The 20364-nt window shown below is 37.3% G+C and overlaps 1 protein-coding gene across 1 annotated transcript in view; it reads left to right on the forward strand.

The window, feature by feature from the left end:
* The window catches only part of LOC113139603 (glypican-5-like), a 37615-nt gene that overhangs the window by 9869 nt on the left and 7382 nt on the right, over positions 1 to 20364 (forward strand). Inside the window, exons 8-9 of the mRNA XM_026322901.1 lie at positions 9482 to 9602; positions 14756 to 14897. Of these exons, the coding sequence (XP_026178686.1) occupies positions 9482 to 9602; positions 14756 to 14897 (263 nt within the window). The remainder of the gene's footprint in view (positions 1 to 9481; positions 9603 to 14755; positions 14898 to 20364) is intronic.

Consider the following 20364-nt stretch of genomic DNA (forward strand, 5'->3'; position numbering starts at 1 on the left):
AAGTCAATGACTGAAATCTAAGTCACTATCATTCCTCTACTTAGTGTTTTTTAGTAATTGTGTCTCGCCTGCTGATTGAACAACATGTTATTTTAAGCATTTTGACCTTCTGGCTGTTCAACAATCTTTAAATCCTTTACAGCCACCCACACAAACGTTATATCAGCCACAGACCACTTTTGTTGGGCTGCTGCCATGTTTCTGTTCCTTTCGGAAAGTTGCCACATCATCCAATGTGGGGCAGACAGAAGAAAATATTTATTCCAACAAGCAAGAATTGATCGGATCAAGTGTTTATATTTCTGATATTTTCTTATCAAACACATGATCAAAGGTTTACACCACCTGCAGACCAGCACGTTCTAATTGGGTGGCTACATGATGCATTCATATTCTGACTGGGATTTTATTGTGGTTGTTAGCAGAATATCATGGTCCATATAAATGCATCTACTGTGAAATCTGTTGAAGTTGAGAATTTCACCTTTCATCCATTGGGTTTGCATTTTCTACATTGTTTGAAACAAAACTTCATGAACATTAAATGCCAGTCATGGATGCTTTACTAGAGACATTCCTAATAAGTTTGGTCAGAATAATTTTACATTTTAAAATATCAGACTGAAATGCATCATATTAGTGTGTGTACATCTGTTTGTGTGTCTGTGTGGTTCCTAAAAGTTGCCAGAGGGGTGGGTGATTGGGTTGTGAAGGTTAGAGAGTTTGTTTCCAGACTCTTTCTCATGGTGATTAAATTGGCAGTGTAAACTGGTAACAAGGCAAATGAACACACACACACACACACACACACACACACACACACACACACACACATACACCATCTACACACACCTACAGCTACCTTTGTGAGGTCATTCATTGATATCATACATTCCCAAGCCCCCTACCCATTTAAATGTTAATTTCTATTCATCTCAGCAACAATTTAAGGGGATATTAAATAACATATTTGAAAGCAAATTGTCCAGAGTTGAACTAATGGTCATATGATGAATGTCCGTTTCACTGCAGGGATTCTAAAAAAAGAAAGAAAGAAAGATCTTGTTGTTGCTGTGATGGAAAAGGTGTTTTTATTAATGGTCTATCACCCATATGAAACAGGCCATGTAGCGTTTCAAGGACATTCTACCCAAACAGACACTTTGCTTTGTCACCATCAGCAATACAAGGAAGGACAGTAACAGTCATATTTAATGGCTCTGTTTTTTCTTTTTTGTTTTCTGAGTATTTAGAAGAGGAGCAGGGATTACTTTAAATATATAATTTAACTCAATTATAGCAGGAGTGATTATTACATTCTATGACATGCATGAATGTTTATTATAGGTTTAAGATGATTATACACTCAGTAATGTTGCAATACTTGTAGTTGGACATGTATCCATGTAACCATACATAATAACCATCCAGTTACTACTACAATTTTATAGCTGTAACTCAAAATTTATTCTTTAAACTTGCCTAAACCATGTGTAGTGATTAGATTGTAAATGATTTAGTGTGGGTGTAGTAATCAAAAGACTGCAGCAGACAAACGCTGTAGTTTATCTAGTATACCTGTATAATGAAAAGTAAGCATAAAGGCTAAAATGTCATCTGTATGAAAACTGACTCTTTTTTTTTGGTGCAGATGAGCTATCTAACTAGTCTGTAATCTTTTTTTCAAGCAATTCATTCTGGGTCCAGACTGTAGGTTAAAAAAATGTAATTGGTTCAGGGATTTCTACAATCAACTGCTCAGCCACTAATCTCATTTAATACAATGTCAATGATTAAAATTTCTCCAATGAAACAGTCCTAGTAAATCATTCTTCTTACATGTAAGCCAAATCTCATCTGATTCTATATACCAGTAATAGAAGAAATCCTGTGTATTGCATTAGATTGTTTTGTTGGTATGTAGCAAAGGCTGGGAATCAAACTGTGGATACTGCAGTTATGTGTATGTTGCATCTTAAGTTTTTCATTTAAAAAAATGCAACACAGATACAGACACAATGTCAATGTCAGTTTCCTTCCTCATCATCCATCCATTTTCTATACCCGCTTATTCCTTAACCAGGGTCACAGGGATCTGTTGGAGCCTATCACAGCTCTCTTTTGGGTTCCTTCCTTATCAATCCACACCAAATAAGAAATCTGTGAGAAGTCAGTAAGGTGAGGTTTCTAAACATAAAACAGAAATCTTCAGACTGTCATCATCTGTGAAGTGTGTCATTTAAGGGGTGAAGTTTTACTTAGAGGGTTAGAAGAGCTGTTAAATTTGGCCTGTGTTGGAGTCCAGTCAGTCTGCACCTCCCTGACCTCTTTACATCTTTTCTCTCTTGCATCACTCCATCTACCCATTGATTCATTAATTCAGCCATCTATTCATCTCTCCATCCTTCTATTCAGAGCTCAATTCATCTCCTCCGCCCTCTGACCCACTTCACTTACAAATGTCTGTGTTGGTGAGAGTGTGTATGTGTGAGATCGAGAAAGAGGTGGCAAAACACACAGAATAAAACTCTGAGCGTGGATGATAAAGCTCCTCTTTCTTCTGGGCTTACGAGATAGCCTGACAATCAAGATTACACCACTGTCTAGGGAAATAACAGTGTCATTTCCTCCACATTCCCCAATTCAAGTCTTGACATACCAGAATAATGCAGTTGAAACATTTGGTCCTATGAGCATATTATATATATCTTGCAGGAATTGTTTTAATCAAAATGAGCTGCCAAAACAAACAATTGCAGGAAAATTGTGATGAAAAAACTACATTCATACTTCAAATAAATATAAACAGAAGAAAACGCATACAAAAGAAAAAGTCAATTACTCCTACTTGCAAGAAAATAAACAGGAATGACAGTGCAGTTTTTCATTCAGTCTCTGTTAGCAATATTTACAATGTTAAACAGCTTGACAACAGCTTGAGTGTGAGAATATCTTTACTGACAGGTAACCTTGAGCAACCTAACAATTTGAAACCCAGTGAAAAAACACTATTATGTGCCAACCCAAACTGAAATCCCATGGCCATATATAAATAAGATGATGGCAGGACCCAACTGGCAGTAGACTGTCAATCCCCCATATCCACAACTACAACAGAGAGTTTGCGATACCTGGTTGCATAAACATTTTTCCATGTCTGAGAAAATAGATCATTTTAGGTCACAGAGATCTGGGTAACTGTCATGTAAAAAATCACAGGAATGTTGGTTCAAAGAATAATTAAGATTCCCATCCCGCTGATGGTACTTTAAGGTATTTAACAAATTCAATGCAACACATGCCAGACATTTTCATGTATCTTACCAGGACATTACAAGGCTTTGCTAAAAAATCTTGAAACTAAGCCCATACTTGTACATACGACCTAAAGACAATAGGTCCCTGAATTCAGTTTAACCCTCCTGTTGTCTTTGGGTCAATTTGACCCATTTTCAAAAGTTAATATGTGATAACTTTGTTTTCTTTCTGTATAATTAACTAAAAATTGCATGGATGGTTCTTTACTGTAAATGTAAAATATATGTTAATATGTTGGAAACAAGTTCACTAAAAAGGTGAAATGGTGATCATTTTATACCTCATGCTTTATAAGCAGTCAAAACAGACAAAAGGCGTGAAGTAAATTTGAAGACAATACGACAGTGTGCAACATGTCCCTTGCAACATACACACAATAGCTCACAACAGGTTTTTTTAACTAAAAGTGAATATAAGCTGAAGTCAAACCTGTCTTATGCCTTTAAATTGGCCTCTGAAAAAGATGATTCAAGTAGGGTAAATTCAGAATGTCAACATTAAATGTATGTTTTTCAGCTTACACACTCTCGTTCTGTACTTTATATGTAATAGCTGATTATCTCCAGAAGAGGGAAGCATGTAATCACTGTCTTAAGTGACAAGCTATAACTCTGCAGCTACCTCTAAAGTTCTGCCACACCCAGTGTTTTGATGTGCTTTGCATATTTTCATAATGAATGAATATCTGTTTTATATCAACCACTAATGCTTCACAGAGGCAGGGAACTGCTGTTTTAGAGAAAGAAGCAGTTGAAAGGAAGAGATAGACAAAGTGATACTGAGTGCAATTTTTCTGTACCCATCCAAACCACACCATATCATTTCCACATCCGATATATGGCCCAGGTGTCACTATAGTATGTTTTTGTGGTTGTGACAAAGGTATGTGAATATGACCCCCACAAGAAGGCAGCTAGATTTACAATTAAGGTAGTGCCTCATAAAATTACACACATCTCTGAGATCAGATCTCAGGTAATTTTATTTCCACTGTGCTTTTGTAACTGTGTGTGTGTGTGTGCACACCTCAGGTCCTTTTAATGTTTGCTGCAGTGATGGGATAGTATAATGTACCCTTTGTGTGTATTACTGCAGTAAGCGAGGGCAACAGCAGAGCAATTTTGTCGTTACGGTCTTGATGATTTATATCTGTCGTTCTCCAGATCTTATTACATGTCACTCACAGTTACACCTCTCTGTGTTGTCTCCAGCACACTTTCTGCAACAATATCATCTGGTGACAGACAGAGGACCTGGACACTGTGTCATATGTCCAATAGTTCATTCACTGAACTGACAGAGCTGACAGCTTTCAATACTTTCAGCAGGGTAATAGACAGTGGACAGAAGAAATGCTTTGGCTATGTGGATAAACACTGTATTGAAATATACAGGACATTCTAAATTGTCTAACTCATTACTAAAAATAAAAAAAAGATTTGGATGTTTGTCAGAAGGTTATTACACATATGTGATCACAACCTGTTTATCAACAACACCCTTCTTTGCACAAGAACATAACATATAATTATTTTGTCATTCTGAACATGAACTTACTCATTTTAATTACCGAAAGGCTGTCAAGTAAAACAAATAAAACAAAGAGAGCCTCCAGCCCATGATCTCTAATATCAGAAAAACAGATGACAGTTAAACCATAAGTTAGAATGATATCTGTTCAGGTTTGAACAGATGTTTTGTTGCTGCTGGTAAGCTATTTTAAGAGTGTCTCCTTCTGCAAATAGTTGTATACAGCTACTCTGGTTGTCTGTTCTCTATTGGCTTTTCATTGCTAATCTGTTTTAGGCTCTACAGACCATAGGTGGTTTTAGGCCATACAGACCATAGGTGATTTTACAGAGTTTTGTCCAATAATAATTGATCATTCTATCTTGCATAGTCAGAGTCAGAGGAATTGGCATATGTGGTTTCTCTGCACAGGTCACAGTTGAATGGAGACTAGAATATGCCTAATTTTTAAGTTGTCCTCTCTGTCATCTATCCTGTAATTGCTAATCAATAAGAGGTGAAGGCATTTCTTTCAGAGAACCGCATGCCAATCATGTTTTGTTTTTAAAGCTATTTATAGTACCAATTACTGGTTTAAACTATACAGATATTGACATTTATTTATAGTAAGGCTTATAGCTGTTTATCAGACAGACATGATGGTGTGAGGGTGTAGACAGACCAGTGTGTTTTTCACAGGGGTCCATTTTAATAGCCTGACCAACCAAACCCACTCCTTTCTTAGCAAAATAATGTTTTTAATTCTTTGTATAGAATACAAAAAGAGTTAGTCTGGCTGGCCAGGCTACCATTTTAAACCATGACCTCTTCACCATTTATTTAAATGCTTCCATGCTTAATTGTTATTTTACTCATAAACACATTTCATGCAAATACCAAAAAAAAATCATGCTGTTCTCAAGATCCTGAGATATATGGTGCATTTCAGTAGTTTGCACGTCTCCAGTGTGACCAGTTTTATTATTGAGAAGGTCACAGAATATGAAACCTTGAGATCTTTCTTTCTGAGAAATTTACATTTAAATATAATCTAGAAAATCTTGTTAGTTAGCTATAACAAAAGCCTAGCTTGCAGAACACGGAGTAAAAGTAAAAGTTGTTTTCCTCAGTTCTTAATTATGGGGATTTAATTTATAGACTTGCCACTGCTTCCACCTTTAGGACCTTAGATTCCATTTATCATTAAACTCTCCAATTCATTTCTGAAGATAATTACAATACTCACTGCTGCATTTTTCATTATTAGGTTGGTTGGTTTTTCTTTGCTGAAAGACACAATAAACCTTGGTGATTATATCTACAAATGTCTGGTTGGAAAATTGCCATCTCTTATATCTTTTAATGCTCTTAAAGGAAATGCTGCATTAGTATTAGTCTGCTGGTAGTTTGAAAAAATCAACGAAACTACTCAGAAATCCAAACATTTTATATGTCTCAATAACTTCAAAGCCATTCATAACAATCCTCATACCTGCCTGTAATACTTTGACTAATACTGTTAATTGTTTTGTTTCTGTCTGATCTGTTTAGACTAGTTCATTTATTTTTCAGCATAACTGTAAATTGCACTGTTGTAAAAGGTCGTCAGCCAACCTTGGATAAATAAAGGTCAAATCAGCCGTTTGTCACCCTTGGCTGCATTGTTACTAATGAAGTAGAGCACATTCTCAGCCTGAAGTAAGGTAAAGGAAACCATGATATTTGGGATAATATTTGTGATGTGTTGACAGTCTGTCTGTAACTAATTCATTAGATGTGTGGTGTTGACACTGATCCCTAAAATCTTTGCTGGAGTCTGACGAATCTTGGGATTTCCCCTGGGGCAAAGTCTGTGGTTTTTTATTGAACTGTTCTTTCTTTCTTTTCTTTTTAATTCTTCCTCCTCATCCTCCTTCTTTCCTGTACTGCTCTTTCCCTCTCATATTCTTGTTTCCATGTCCTCAGATTTTATAGATCAGTCCAGGGTGGGCTGCTGAGCTTTCATTCACATATGTTCATGCATTTACATGTACAGGTAGACCAATATCCTGTTATTGCACAGGATATTCATGCACAAAGGCCATTCATTATGTTTTGGCCATGTTGCATTTTATCCTGTTTTTACTTTCTCACCCTAGATATACAGTAAAGGAAAAATTAAATTCTTTGTATAAACAGAGATTAGCAGAGATCACTTTAATGATCTTTTGCTGTTCACTGGTGCATCTCTGTAATCAATATAAGCAGTTTCCATAGTGACAGTGTTTCAAAGCTTTCTTTTGTTTATGTAGGAGAGAACCATGGAATATGGTCTGTCTCCTAAAGAAAAGATTAGTGGGCTAGCATGATAACTTCAGGCTAAACCCAGGTTTCCAAATGTGTAAGTCTTGCTCACTTTGGTTTCCACAGTGTGTCTAACTTCCTCTGGGGCATGTCACAATCAAAAGATGTGATAAAAATGTATTAACATACATGCATTAACACCTACTAACATGCCTGCTCACCGCTTTAACTTCCACAGTGTTTGTTATGGGAGCAGATTGATCATACTCAGATATCAGATTCTTGCATGATATGTCAGTAATTGGTCTTCCTGTCATGTGTTTGTCAAGAACTCCAGAACATGAAATCCAAATGTAAAGTTTGCTCACTAAGGCCAGTGAGAAACTTTAAGGTAGTTGTCTGGCTACAGATGTCTGTGTATAGCTACATGTCGGATGGTGTGTGCGTTCTCAGAAACACAGATGTACAGTAGAGTACCATGTAGGGACTGTACTTGGTTACTTGGACTGTTGTGTTTCTCTAGAGCTTTCTGATGCTGGTAAGGATTGTTGGAAGCAACATGAAGCAAGTTGACAAAAGACTAATTTCTTTGAGTAGCTTACATCTATTAAACCTTCAGCTTATCTCCATCACATTAAATTAGAGAATGTCAACCACACCTGCTTATCACAATTTAAATGAAAGAATTTTAACTGTGAGATATGGCTCATTAATGTCTAGACACGTACTGTATGTCCATCTAGTGTTGCATTGGTACTATCAGCTGATGAATAGTTAAAGCTAAACTATGAATCACACTTTGCTGATTGCTGTTAACCCACTGCATCACCTTTACAAATGTAAATGGTGTCACCACACTGAAATGTAACTCCCTCTAATTTATGTACAGTGTTACAGACACACAGACCTTCACTTTTCTTGTAGCCATTGTGTTTACCATTTACAATTCACCTTTTCTCCACTAATCCTTGACAACAGAAACATCATTACCGTAATAATACAGCTCATAATGAAGCATAAAAGCAAAACTGGTAGTTACACTAATACTGCTAGGCTACTGAATAAGTAGTGTAAGCATTATAACATTTAATTTCATTATGTAGTTCTGCTTTTATTTATATAGTCTCTATTAAAATAAATACAGTGTGCAGCTCTTGATCTGTTGATGTATGGGATTGCCTGAATGTTTAATGTGAACATTCTCAAAGCTGGATTGGAAATTGTGCTTCACTGAGACCAGTTCATAAGCACCTCTCTTGGAGTAGTTATCATGGATTGGCAATATCAGGATTAATGAAGCCAAAATAGATAAAACTAGACTAAGTCAAACATGAACACTTTGACTTGAATAAGACCTTTTTATCAGAAAAAACGTATGCATGAAAACACTAACTGTGTGAGAGTGGAGCAAAGTTTAGAGAAAATTAATTAAAGATCTCATGCATCAGACAGACGTTTCTGATGAACACCACACCATGTCTTGGCAAAAGTCAAGTCATTTCTGATTCATCTTCCATGTCTTTCTCTCTGGTTCCCACAATCCTTTTTCCTAATTGCCATAGCCACAGAGTGTTTGTGTTTTTGAGGGTGTGGAGTTGGTGGCTGATATTAGCTAGAAATGCTGGTTTGGAATTTGGAAACTTGAAAAATATGACTCATGAACTGTTGTTTCTTCTCTTTTGCTTTTCTCTCACTTCATCTTTGTTTAGATCCACCCACTCCCACCCCCCACACAGATGAAATGATGTTTACAGCCCACAACAGAAAGAAAAACCAATGTGCAAAATGATATGCAAAAAGGATTATTTTCAGCAATGACGACTATGTTCCACTTCCAGGCTACTCAAATCAAACATTTAAAAATGCTCAGTATAAAGTCCTTATACTCAAGTAACTGTACAAAAGTAGCACTAAAAATCAAATTGAAACATTTCTGTTAATACTCCATTTAAATAAATGCATGTGTAATGCTGCTTAATAAAAGTAAAAACAGTGAGGATATTTTGACTTGTCCTCTCTTTCTAACACAGGAAACAGAATGTTTGAGGCTTAAGACTTGGTTTTAGGTTTAAGGTTAGACTTAGACTCAGGTTAGAGTAGGGATTGGGGTTGGTCATTTAGGGTTAAGATCAGGGTTAGGGGTAGGGCTAGGGATAGGGTTGGGTTAGGGGTAGTTATAGTGTAAAGAAAAGGTAATGCATTACTATATATCAAAGAATTTTATGCGCCTGCATGTGATTGTGCACATGAAATGAATTATGACATTCAGACTGAGTGAACTGCTGTAGGAAAGCAGCACACATATACACACACATTCAGTGCTGGGACAAACAAGTAATGCATGTCTCTCATGTATTGTGTCTTTCTGTAGTCATGCAGGTCGTGTGGTTGGCAGCACTTTAAAAGCCCAGAGAGAAAATCCAGAGATGACCGTACGTAATACAGATCCTGTCCTGAAGGGGATGAAACAGAGACTGGAGCAGCTAACACAGGTACAAAAATGCTCATAAATCTCAAATTAAGAGCAGTGAGCAATGTCAACATTATCACTACTTCTTTTTTTGAATTGTATTACTTTTTAATAGCTTCACTTACTTTTCTTGAAAGGCATACTATTCAATAAATCAATCAGCAGAGAAAATAGTCCACAAATTTATTAAATCAAGTAAATCAATTGAAAAGCCCTGAATATATTAGTTCCGTATCCCAACATTAGAATTCTAGCACCCGCCCTTTCTAGATATGATTATTCATATCCACAATTTAAAATAATGATGCTATTGTGAGTTTGATATTCAGATGTGATTATTATAGTGAAATATTGTCACTCTTTTGGTGTTTCTCTAAAGTGTGATGTAAGTGTGATACTGCAAAGGTCAGAGTTGTGTGCACATCTGTATGTTTGCATGTGTTTCTATGGTTGTGTGGAAAATCTTTTGTTGAAACCAATCACCTCTTTGAGTACATTCGTACACTATGAGGATAAATGTGGTGTGTGTGCATGTGTGTGTGTGTGTGTGAGTGAGTGAGATGTGTCCTCATCTTCATCTGGCATCATCTCAATCATCCATTATCACCTCACGTCTGAAGCACTGCTTATTGCAATAAACTTAAATGTCAGCACTCTAAACAGATGTAGATAATAATGTGAAGCAATACATTTAATAATTCAGCAATTAAACCAGATTTATGCAGCACTTTCAAAGCTCTGAACAGCATGGTAAAATGGTGATATGACATGCATGGGTGATTCATAGAATAATATGAATATGATCCATAAATATGGTGCATCAAGGTTATTCATAATGATGATTCACTGTTTGAACTAAAGACCGTGTTGAAGAGAGACACAGGAAGGCAGACGGGTAACCACATACTTCACTTGGTGAAAGACCAAACAAAGAGGTGCCATCAAAAAATTCCATGAAAAGACCAAAGCCAACAATCTCTTATTACTTTTCAACTTATCCCTATCTGTGACACTCCGAACATTTTTTCATACTCAAGATTTTGTTTTTTTAAAATATGACTTTTTTAAGAATAATATCCTAAAACAGTCAGGCAGTATAATTTTTAGCAAACATTACTCAAACAAGAGTAAATGGGGCATTTGTTCTGGGCTATTGTTAGCGACAGATATGCTGCACAAGCAAGAATTTATGGCAGCAGGACACTGTTGTGCTGCTCTACCTCAGTGTCCATGTTCATTTTAATGAAGCAATATGTCACTTTGTTCAACAACATTACACTGATGTGTTTTTTGGATTATAGCACAGAGGAATAAGCTGTTTTAGACTTTGGATATATTGGCCATTGTTGTTGTTTGGTCTTTTCATTGGGTTTGTTAGAATAATTAAAAAATATAGAACATCACCAGGCTTGTTCTTTAATTTGTTTTAGTCATCATCATGAATGTTTAAAAGCCAAACACCATATTTGAGAGTTTGTCTCTATAGAGTAAGGAATATACAAATGATATGTTTTGATGTAGCACCAAGTTGTTTCAGCGTCGGCTCAGTGCTCAGTCATAAGGTCAAGAGTGAACAACATTAGTTTGTCAAGAAAACTGGTAAGTTGTATTATTAATTAAGTGTTGTGGTGGTTATGGAATATTTATGGAAAAATCCTAGGATGGGACATACTATGGCTCATTTTTCTCTTTTTGTTGGTGAAGCTCTGCACTCTGTCTAATTTTGGTGGAGAGTCCATTAATCATGTTGCATTTACATAGAGGAAATGCCAAGTCAGCATCCCCCTCTGTCATAGACACAAGCACACACCCTATGTGCACCATGTAATCATTTACGTATGAGATCTGCTTTTTCAGGCCAATTAATTCTTTGTAACCTGTATGTGTCCTATCAGTCTATCCATCCATCCATCCATCCATTATCTATACCCGCTTATTCCTTAACCAGGGTCACAGGGATCTGCTGCAGCCTATCCCGGCTCTCTTTGGGTGGAAGGCAGGGGTACACCCTGGACAGGTCACCAGTCCATCACAGGGCCACATAGAGACAAACAACCTCACACACTCACACTCACTCCTATGGGCAATTTAGAGTCACCAATCAACCTGACATACATGTTTTTGGACTGTGGGAGGAAACCAGAGTACCTGGAGAAAACCCACACAAGCACAGGGAGAACATGCAAACTCCACACAGGAAGGCCGGGTTGCGAGCCCAGGACCTTCTTGCTGTGAGGCAACAGTGCTAACCACTCAGCCACCATGCTGCCCTCCTATCAATCTATGATTTAAAAAACAACACTGAAATGTGAGTTTTGCAACTTGAGCACATGAATGCCAACACAAACTACTAATGATAGGAAAAGTCAATAAGAAGTGTCTTTGCCCCGTAAACACTGTATTTGTAGTATATGCCCATGGGACTTGCTGTGCTAATGCTAACCGGCCACAAAATTACACAAAGGGAAAAGGAAGCTGTAACACAACTCATCTGCATTGGAAATTATTTTCATTCCAAAGGATTGGGCAGTTTTTCCATGTTTTTGACAGAGTGAGAGAATGCAAGTCTGTGCACATAAACTCTGTAAGTACTGTGAGCTGTTATTCTTCTTTGAACAGGTTTAGAGACACCTTTGGAAATCCACAGTCTGGGCTGAGCTTCTTTTATGCCAGCTGTTTTCTCTGTGGGTGAAGCCATTCATCTGAGGCACACACCATTTACTAATTATTATTCATGCCTGTCATGTGTGCCATTTGTGAACTTGCAGAGCTAGGACAACAGGAGGAAGAACATGTGAAATAGGACAAAGAAGCATCCTTGGAATTTTAATTATTTCATCAGCTGTGTTGGGAAGTGTGTCTAACTCTCTGTCTTTCCCTCTGTCTCTTCTTATCTTTCACTGTCCCAATTTGTATTACATGTTAATTAGACCATTGCAGCAGCGGGTCCTGCTTTGCACAGACTATGCCCTCTAATGGGATTCTATTAGCGTAGCCACTCACTTTTCCTCACAATTAAAATTTGTATGTACATGCGCAGCCAATCAGGATGGGACTAATCAACCCTGTGAGGCCTGCCCCTGCAAGGAAAGAGCCGTGGTGTCACCATTCCTCATCTACATTTTTTCATACGTGAAAGGAGTTGGTAGTTTGTTAAATCTGAATTTTATTATGGAGAAGAGAGTTTGTGTCACAGACATGCTATTACTTTATTCTTTGATTAAAGAAATAAGACCGGGATCGTGACATCATTTCCACTGAAAGGAGCCCTTTCTTGAGGATTTTCAGGAGAGCTGTTTAAGTTATAAGCGTTTTAGCTCTCCTGCATTCCTCACCTTACCCACTAACTGTAAGTTTCTTATCCGTCATTAGTTAGATAGGACAGACCACTCTGGAATAATTTCTCTTGCAGGTCTGTTAGTTTCACTGCAGTGCTTCAATGCCACATGGCCCAGATTCTGTTTAGATTCTGGCCTTTCCACATGACTAAGAAAACACAGCCCTGGTGGAAACATTGCTGTAATGTATTTTTGTCCTCCCTCAGCCCTCATTTGCAGTCCGATGACATGATGGTGAATCACCACACAGAGTCTGGTCTGCCTACATGTCCCCTTGGTCATATAATAACCTTGCTTCTCCTTGTTTTCATGCTGCCCTGCACTCACTGTACAGTAGAAGCCCAACACCCAGCATCGATTTAGAACCTATATGACCGATATACCTTTGACTTTTAGGTTTTTCCAAATTTGTGAACAGTAAAGCAACAGAACAGCAGTTGTTTAGGTTTGAATATCATATACATAATTCTTCAGATGAATGATCTGTTTGCCATGCTAATTTAGCACACATATGTTGTGATCATGTCTGTTTACATGATATATTCTTCTCCATAAAATACTGTTAATCCTTGATCCTGTCAATCACATATAGTGCAATATAATTATACATGGTGCTCATTGAGAAAAACATGAAGCATTTGCTTACTCATTCATTGTATGTGTCACTTTTTGCAGCAGTAACAGCTTATCCCATACCTTTAAATGTATGTGTTAAAGGGATTATGTTTGCAAGCTAGATTTAAGCCATGTTTAAATACTGGAAAGCAGGATGGATTTAGACTAGCACAACAGTGTTGTGGAAATATGACTTTGAAGTTCTGCAAAATGATTACACTTGACTCTTAGTTTGGCCTTTATAATATTTAATTTCCTGGACAGATTTTTCTTTCTAAGGTAATATTAATCATTACACTAGATCTTTGTGGCATCACAGTGTATACATAGAAATGTTATGTTAGGGGAAAATGAAATAACATAAAACTGGTGCCTGTTTGCCTTATCTCTGTCCTCAGCTGTAATTTATAAATTACCTATCGTGACTCTGTACAATACAGATACATCACACTGACTCAATTACATGTTGCTGTCATGTATGCGGAAAAGCATGAGTTTCATACTTTCTTACTTCGACACAAAGTTTGCGTTATTACTATCCAATATATGGATTCATGCAGAGAAAACATTGTCAATTATACTGAAGTGTATTCTCTGCCCTGTGTGTGTTTGTGTGTGTTTGTATTTTAAAGATTGAAAATGTATCTTCTCTTTAGTGTTTTAGATGTTTTTGTGCGTATTTATTGACTTCAGAGGGAAAAATCATCCCTTATGTGTTTTAACATTTCTCTTTTATGATTTCTGTAGTATTGTTATTTAAGGAATCATTTAGTCTTTTATGAAATATTATTATTTGCTTCGTTTTTAGAGTTAAATAAGAAGCTGGATAGTATTGTCATGCTCTGTCTGCCCTCACTTCATGATGAGCAAATCAGCAGTTAGCAAATCTTAGCATAAAACCTGTGATTGTTTTTGTTTTTATATTTTTGTCTTTGGATAGCTAACCACCTGCTGCTTCTAGCTTCATATTTATTATGTTTTCTTACGATTTTAAATATGAGATTAGTATAAATTTTCAAACTACTTTGTTAAAGCCATAGAGACTCTGACCTTTGATCTCCTCACTATTAGCTGTTTGTAATGTTTTGGATATGTGGGTCTAAAGTTTATTCCCCTCTGGCACTCACTATAGTTCGTTCTGTGGTAATATATATCCGTGAATATGAAACAATACTTCTTTCCTTTTGAAAGTGTATGTATAATATGTGTGTGTGCTATTTAGGAGCTGTTAGTGCAGCTCGGCTGGGAGAGCAAAGCCAGAAAAACGGGGGAGGAAGAGGAAGGAGGGAGTGCACAGACAGACAAAGGAAGCGGTGACGACTGTGATGATGAAGATGGCTGTGAAACATCTGGTGAGGAGACCAGTGAGTCACCCATGTGCATGCACACACACACACACACACACACACACACACACAGACACACAAACAAACAAACTTACAAAAAATAGAGGAACAAAGATTAGCAAACATACACCCCCATATATACACAGGAGTTGATGCACACCTGATTCTAATTCATACATAACACATCAGCCACCAATATGTATATGTATATGTACCCACTGTACAATGGCATGTTTAAAACATTTCCAGCTCCACATATCCTTTGCCAGCAGGTAAATACCAAGAGGGAGGGTTAGTACTGAGAAATGGATTCAGCTGTCTCTCTCTTTCTCTCTCTCTCTCTCTCTCTCTCACACACACACACACACACACACACACACACACACACACACACACTTTTTGTCTCTCTTTATGCTGGACTCAGCAGTTTATTTTCTCCTTGGCCACAATAAATGCCCTAAAACCAGGTCACTCCAAAAACAGAAATGATAAATGTATTATTTTACAGGTCTAGTATATTTGTGCAGTAATTTCTTTGTACTTGTACACAGTCTTTGTACTTGTACACAGTCTATCTGTATTTCATTTGTCCTCCTAATTTCTCCCTGTCAAACCCACAACAGGATCCTGATTTTTAGCTATGGTAGGCTATCTGTATTCAAGGTAATCAGCTGGGTCATTAGTAACTCAGTCTGCATGTGTAGCGTTCTTTGACCTCACCTGAACCCAAGAGTTCCCAAGCAACTTTTGGGTTTACAGTTGGGTTAGTTTAAAATGTAATTTATCAAGAAATATCTCTCTTTTTTGACTGTGCTAATGATCTTCATGCATGCACGTTATGAATGTGTAGTAGATGCCCAGAGGGAAAACAGTAACTGAACAGCCAACCTGAAAGCAGGTTGGATTGGGGCCTCAAATCTTTCACTGTCAGTCAGCTTCAGTCAGGTTGTAGTTTAATGAGAATGTCCTAAATCCATAGAACTTTTTATTTTGGTTATTGACTCCCACCAGCATCTTCATTTGGATGGACATCAATATGAAAACTATCCATGGTGCAAATAAGAACCCCTGCTTTAGATAAATATTAATGATTGCTAATCTTAAGTGATTTAATGTAGTGGTGGGCTGGGTGAGTAAATTATTGTTACAATTGAAAAGTGTCCAATTGTTATCTCTGTATCAACATTGTGATCATGCTTCTCCATGGCTTCTTTAGGTCACATCCTTAAAGGTATTTGTTGGTATGGTTCTTATAACGTTTCTTCCAACCTTGATGTGTCAGGTCTGTGGATGTGCCTCTCACTGGGCCTAAATCCAGCACCTACACTGTTTGGACAGAAAACCGCTGGTTATTATTTACCAAGCTGGTTGCGGGAATGTTGGGATTGTGTCTTTTAAGTGATGCACGAGTGATGCATTATCAACAACACTACATAATTCATAGAGATAGGCTTAAACAAGTCATTTATATTTTTGAATTATTTCTACCTTTTATACGTGTATGATACATTAAATCCCTTGTCTTGTGTTCATGGACAAATAAAATACAATCAAATTTAGGGGATTGATCTGCCACTAAATCTGTTTATCCACACTCCCTGACTCTCACTCTTTAAAATTCTGCTTACAAACCACTTCTCTGAATCAGAATCACTAAAATGTGGAGCTTATTATTTCACAGGAAAGAAAGTGCAAAAAAGCAAAACTCAGCTTGCATGAGGAGCGTAGTCAGTGTGTGGAAGCACAAATGGATGTTTATGGCCTGTTGTTGGCCTAAGTATGACCTATGTGCTTTATGTGCAAGACTGAAGTGTGCTTGCTTGCAGTACATCTGTGTCTGTAACGTCTTTGTATGTAATCCAGTATATTTTATGGATTCTGGTTCATGGTCTCCCTGACTGAAACAAATCCAGTAGTGTGCTCTTTGTTGACTTATAATGTGTTTCTCAACATCGACCCGCTTTTTTCTTTAACAGGCATGATTGAGCTTAGGTTTTCTCTCTCCTTCTGTTTAGTGTTAGGCTGCAGATACGAACAAGAGATGAATCAGAAGAGAAAAAATATGTCTTCCTTCCTCATAATTAATTCTCTTGACATTTAGGCTTTCTTGAATCATGAGGAAGGACAAAAGAAGTGTAAGATAACTGGAGGTGGGTTGCCAGACACTGAATTTAAGCCTCAAGTCTTCAATGTAACACCAAGCCTGTGTTTTATTTATGTGGGCCACTTATCACCAAGCGGTTATTTTAGTCATGCTGAGAAGGCTCTTATTATCTAAGCATAATTTCCACATCAAGGCAGATTGATCTTAGCCCAGAGAAAGTGAATTATTTAGCAAACATTGTTCACAGATCAAAAATTATGGAAAAAGGCATCCTAACATTTGAGCAGTTAAAAGCAGTGAGTTGTTTTATAATAATGTATATTAGGATTTTTTAAGGACAAGATAATGAAGTCCAAGCCAGAAAGGCAGATAATTAGGTATGTTGTGTTACTGTGCAGTTGTTGATTTGCAATCACTGCTATATACAGTGTAATATAAACACCAGTCAAATGCATGTTTTATATTAAACTTTTTTCATTATTATTATTATTATCTGTCTGTCTTTTATAACTGAATGTTATAGATGCCATTACAGAATGTGTCAGAGTAATTAGTTATTAGTTATTACTATTTTTAGTTTTTTCCATTCTTCTGTCTTTACTTTTCCATGTCTCACCACTAAGATTAAGTGAATTGATTTTCTCTCCTTAAATGAACACAATCACTTCTTTGACTGTCTTTTCTCCAATCTGTCTCTCACCCTCTAGACATATCCAGGTTCTATAATGTCAATAATGTAAATGTAATCACAGCTTCTCTTCTCCTCTCCTCTCCTCTCCTCTTCTTTTCTCTTCTCTCCTCTCCTCTCCTCTCCTCTCCTCTGCTCTTCTCTTCTCTTCTCTCCTCTCCTCTCCTCTCCTCTCCTCTCCTCTCCTCTGCTCTTCTCTTCTCTTCTCTCCTCTCCTCTCCTCTCCTCTCCTTTCCTCTCCTCTTTTTCTCTTCTCTTCTCTTCTCTTCTCTTCTCTTCTCTGCCTTCTCTTCTCTGCTCTCCTCTCCTCTCCTCTCTTCTCCTCTCCTCTCCTCTCCTCTTCTCTTCTCTTCTCTTCTCTTCTCTTCTCTTCTCTTCTCTTCTCTTCTCTTCTCTTCTCTTCTCTTCTCTTCATTGCTGTGCTCTTATAGTAGCTGATGAAGGCAATGGGAGTGTCATAACCTCACAATACAACTAAACCACTAAAGCACATTTTTGTCTTTACTTAAAACTACTACTACTCCACTACAGACCTGTACATGGTGATATGTCCAGGGACTAGGTATCTTTCCCAAGTACAAGATGTATTTGTGTGAGAGTGTACCATATGTAAGAGAATGTGTACTCACAAGGGACACTCAATCCCTGTAACCATGGTTACCAGGTGGTCTGTCCTCCCATGGGTCCCTATTTGATGACACTGAATAAAGAGAAAGGGAGGAATAGATTTAGAGATAAAGATTTAGGATTTCTTTCCTTTCAAGGAGCAGAGGCACTGAAACCTGGTTAAGCAGTGTGCAGTTAAAATGCTTTTAGTATGTGGTTCATAATTCTACACTAAACAATAACACAAAATCCTTGTATGTTGTTAGGGCATTTTCTTTTTATTGCTCTGCTTCCATGTATCTTCCCTCCATCATCTCTGCCTTGCTCTGCTGGCTCCCCTTCTTCCCTGGGGCCAGATTCACAAAGCCCTTAGAAGCTATTTCATCTTAAAGGGAAAGGCCAGTGTTTTCCAGGCTTGAATATTTGGCCCCTTTGCCTGAGGACAGTTTGATCTGTATTTGTATACATCCACTGCTGTCTAAAGGGAGCCTGAAAGAGCAATGAAAAACTCTGGCAAGGTTTCTAATCTGACTATAAAGTTCCAGAGTGGACCACTAGATTGGATTGGTCAGTACTATAAAAAGAAACTGCTTTCTTACATGCTTGCACTGGGGAACAATATGATGTAGAACATGCTATGAATGCAAAGGGTATCCTAATGATACATCAGCATCGCTCTGCAAATCTAGACTGAAGCATTTTCTCCTTCTCAAGCCTTTTTTTACATGTATTCAGAAATGTATAGTCTATATTTGGGTGGAGTTTCCTGTTCATAGTGCAAAATGACCATACTGAACATACCCAGCAAAATATTCATCATGGACTTACTTAAACACAGAAAAGATCAGTGCTAATTTAAAGAATGAGACAATACAGGTTCAGGTCAGTCTTTAACTAGAACCCTAAAGATATATACATTAACACAATGAAAACAGCAATTCCTTTATCTTACAGTATAGGCTGTGGAGCTTCTTCTTGTGCCATAGACCTCAATTGTTGTCATTTGTTGTCACAAGTACACATGGAAAACAAATCAGTGAGCCATGGGCACTGCAGTTTTCCTTTGCCAGGCTGCTGTCATAAGTTCTTACCTTGACTGAAAATCATTTCCCCAAAAATACAGTTTACTCCCTTATGAGTAACATTTGCTACTAGCGACTAAAATTTGTATAATCATTGAAATTTCTTGCAAGGCAGGGAAAGTTTATTTGTATAGCACAATTCATACACAGAGTAATTCAGTGTGCTTTACAGAAATAAAAGACAAGTTAAAAGTACATAGGCAAGAATTAAAATAAGATATAGATTTTAAATAGAATAAGAAATGTACCTAGAATTAAATTAGAAGAGAAGAATGAGTGCAGATAAAACACTTTCAGTTGTGTTATTTTTTGCTGCTTTTCTCTTTTTATTACATCTGTAGTCTGACTCGTTGCCTTTGGTTTTATCTTGTTTATGTTGCCCAGGTCTCACAGCTTGGGGTGTATTGACTAGAACTGCTACACACACATAAATAGCACATACTGTACACACACATAAGCACGCACAAACTGATGAAATGAAGTAGAGAGAAGGCTCAGATGCAGGGAGGACAAGAGCAGGTGCAGAGAGAAAAGGAAATCATAAATGATATACTCTCACATGCTGTGTGTGTTCAGCGTGTGGCAACGGTTAATAAGCAGAAGAGTTAAAATGATAGACCCTTAGGGTAGGAGATGTGGCTCATTAAAGAATTACACATTCACTGCGCTCTCACTCTCTCTATTCTTCAATGGCTAATGACTCTCTGTAATGTGTGACACATCCTAAGATAAAATAATTTAACTTCACATAAAATGCTGCACACAACGATACTGAATAACAAAGTGCATGGTTGATTCCTTGCACAGAAGCTAACAACATACCCATAATCTATAGAAAGCATCTTCGATATTTGCTGTCATGTCTATCCTCATGTTTGTTTACTGTCTGTTTTTCTGTCTGACTCCCTGCTTGTCTCTTCACCTGAGTGGGTTTTTTCATCCAAATCTGATTAGAAACATTGTCTGTTTATTAGGCCTCCTCTCCGCAGAGATGCTGTTAATCTC

Source organism: Mastacembelus armatus, chromosome 4 (genome assembly GCF_900324485.2).
Source record: "Mastacembelus armatus chromosome 4, fMasArm1.2, whole genome shotgun sequence".
Classification (NCBI taxonomy): Eukaryota; Metazoa; Chordata; class Actinopteri; order Synbranchiformes; family Mastacembelidae; genus Mastacembelus; species Mastacembelus armatus.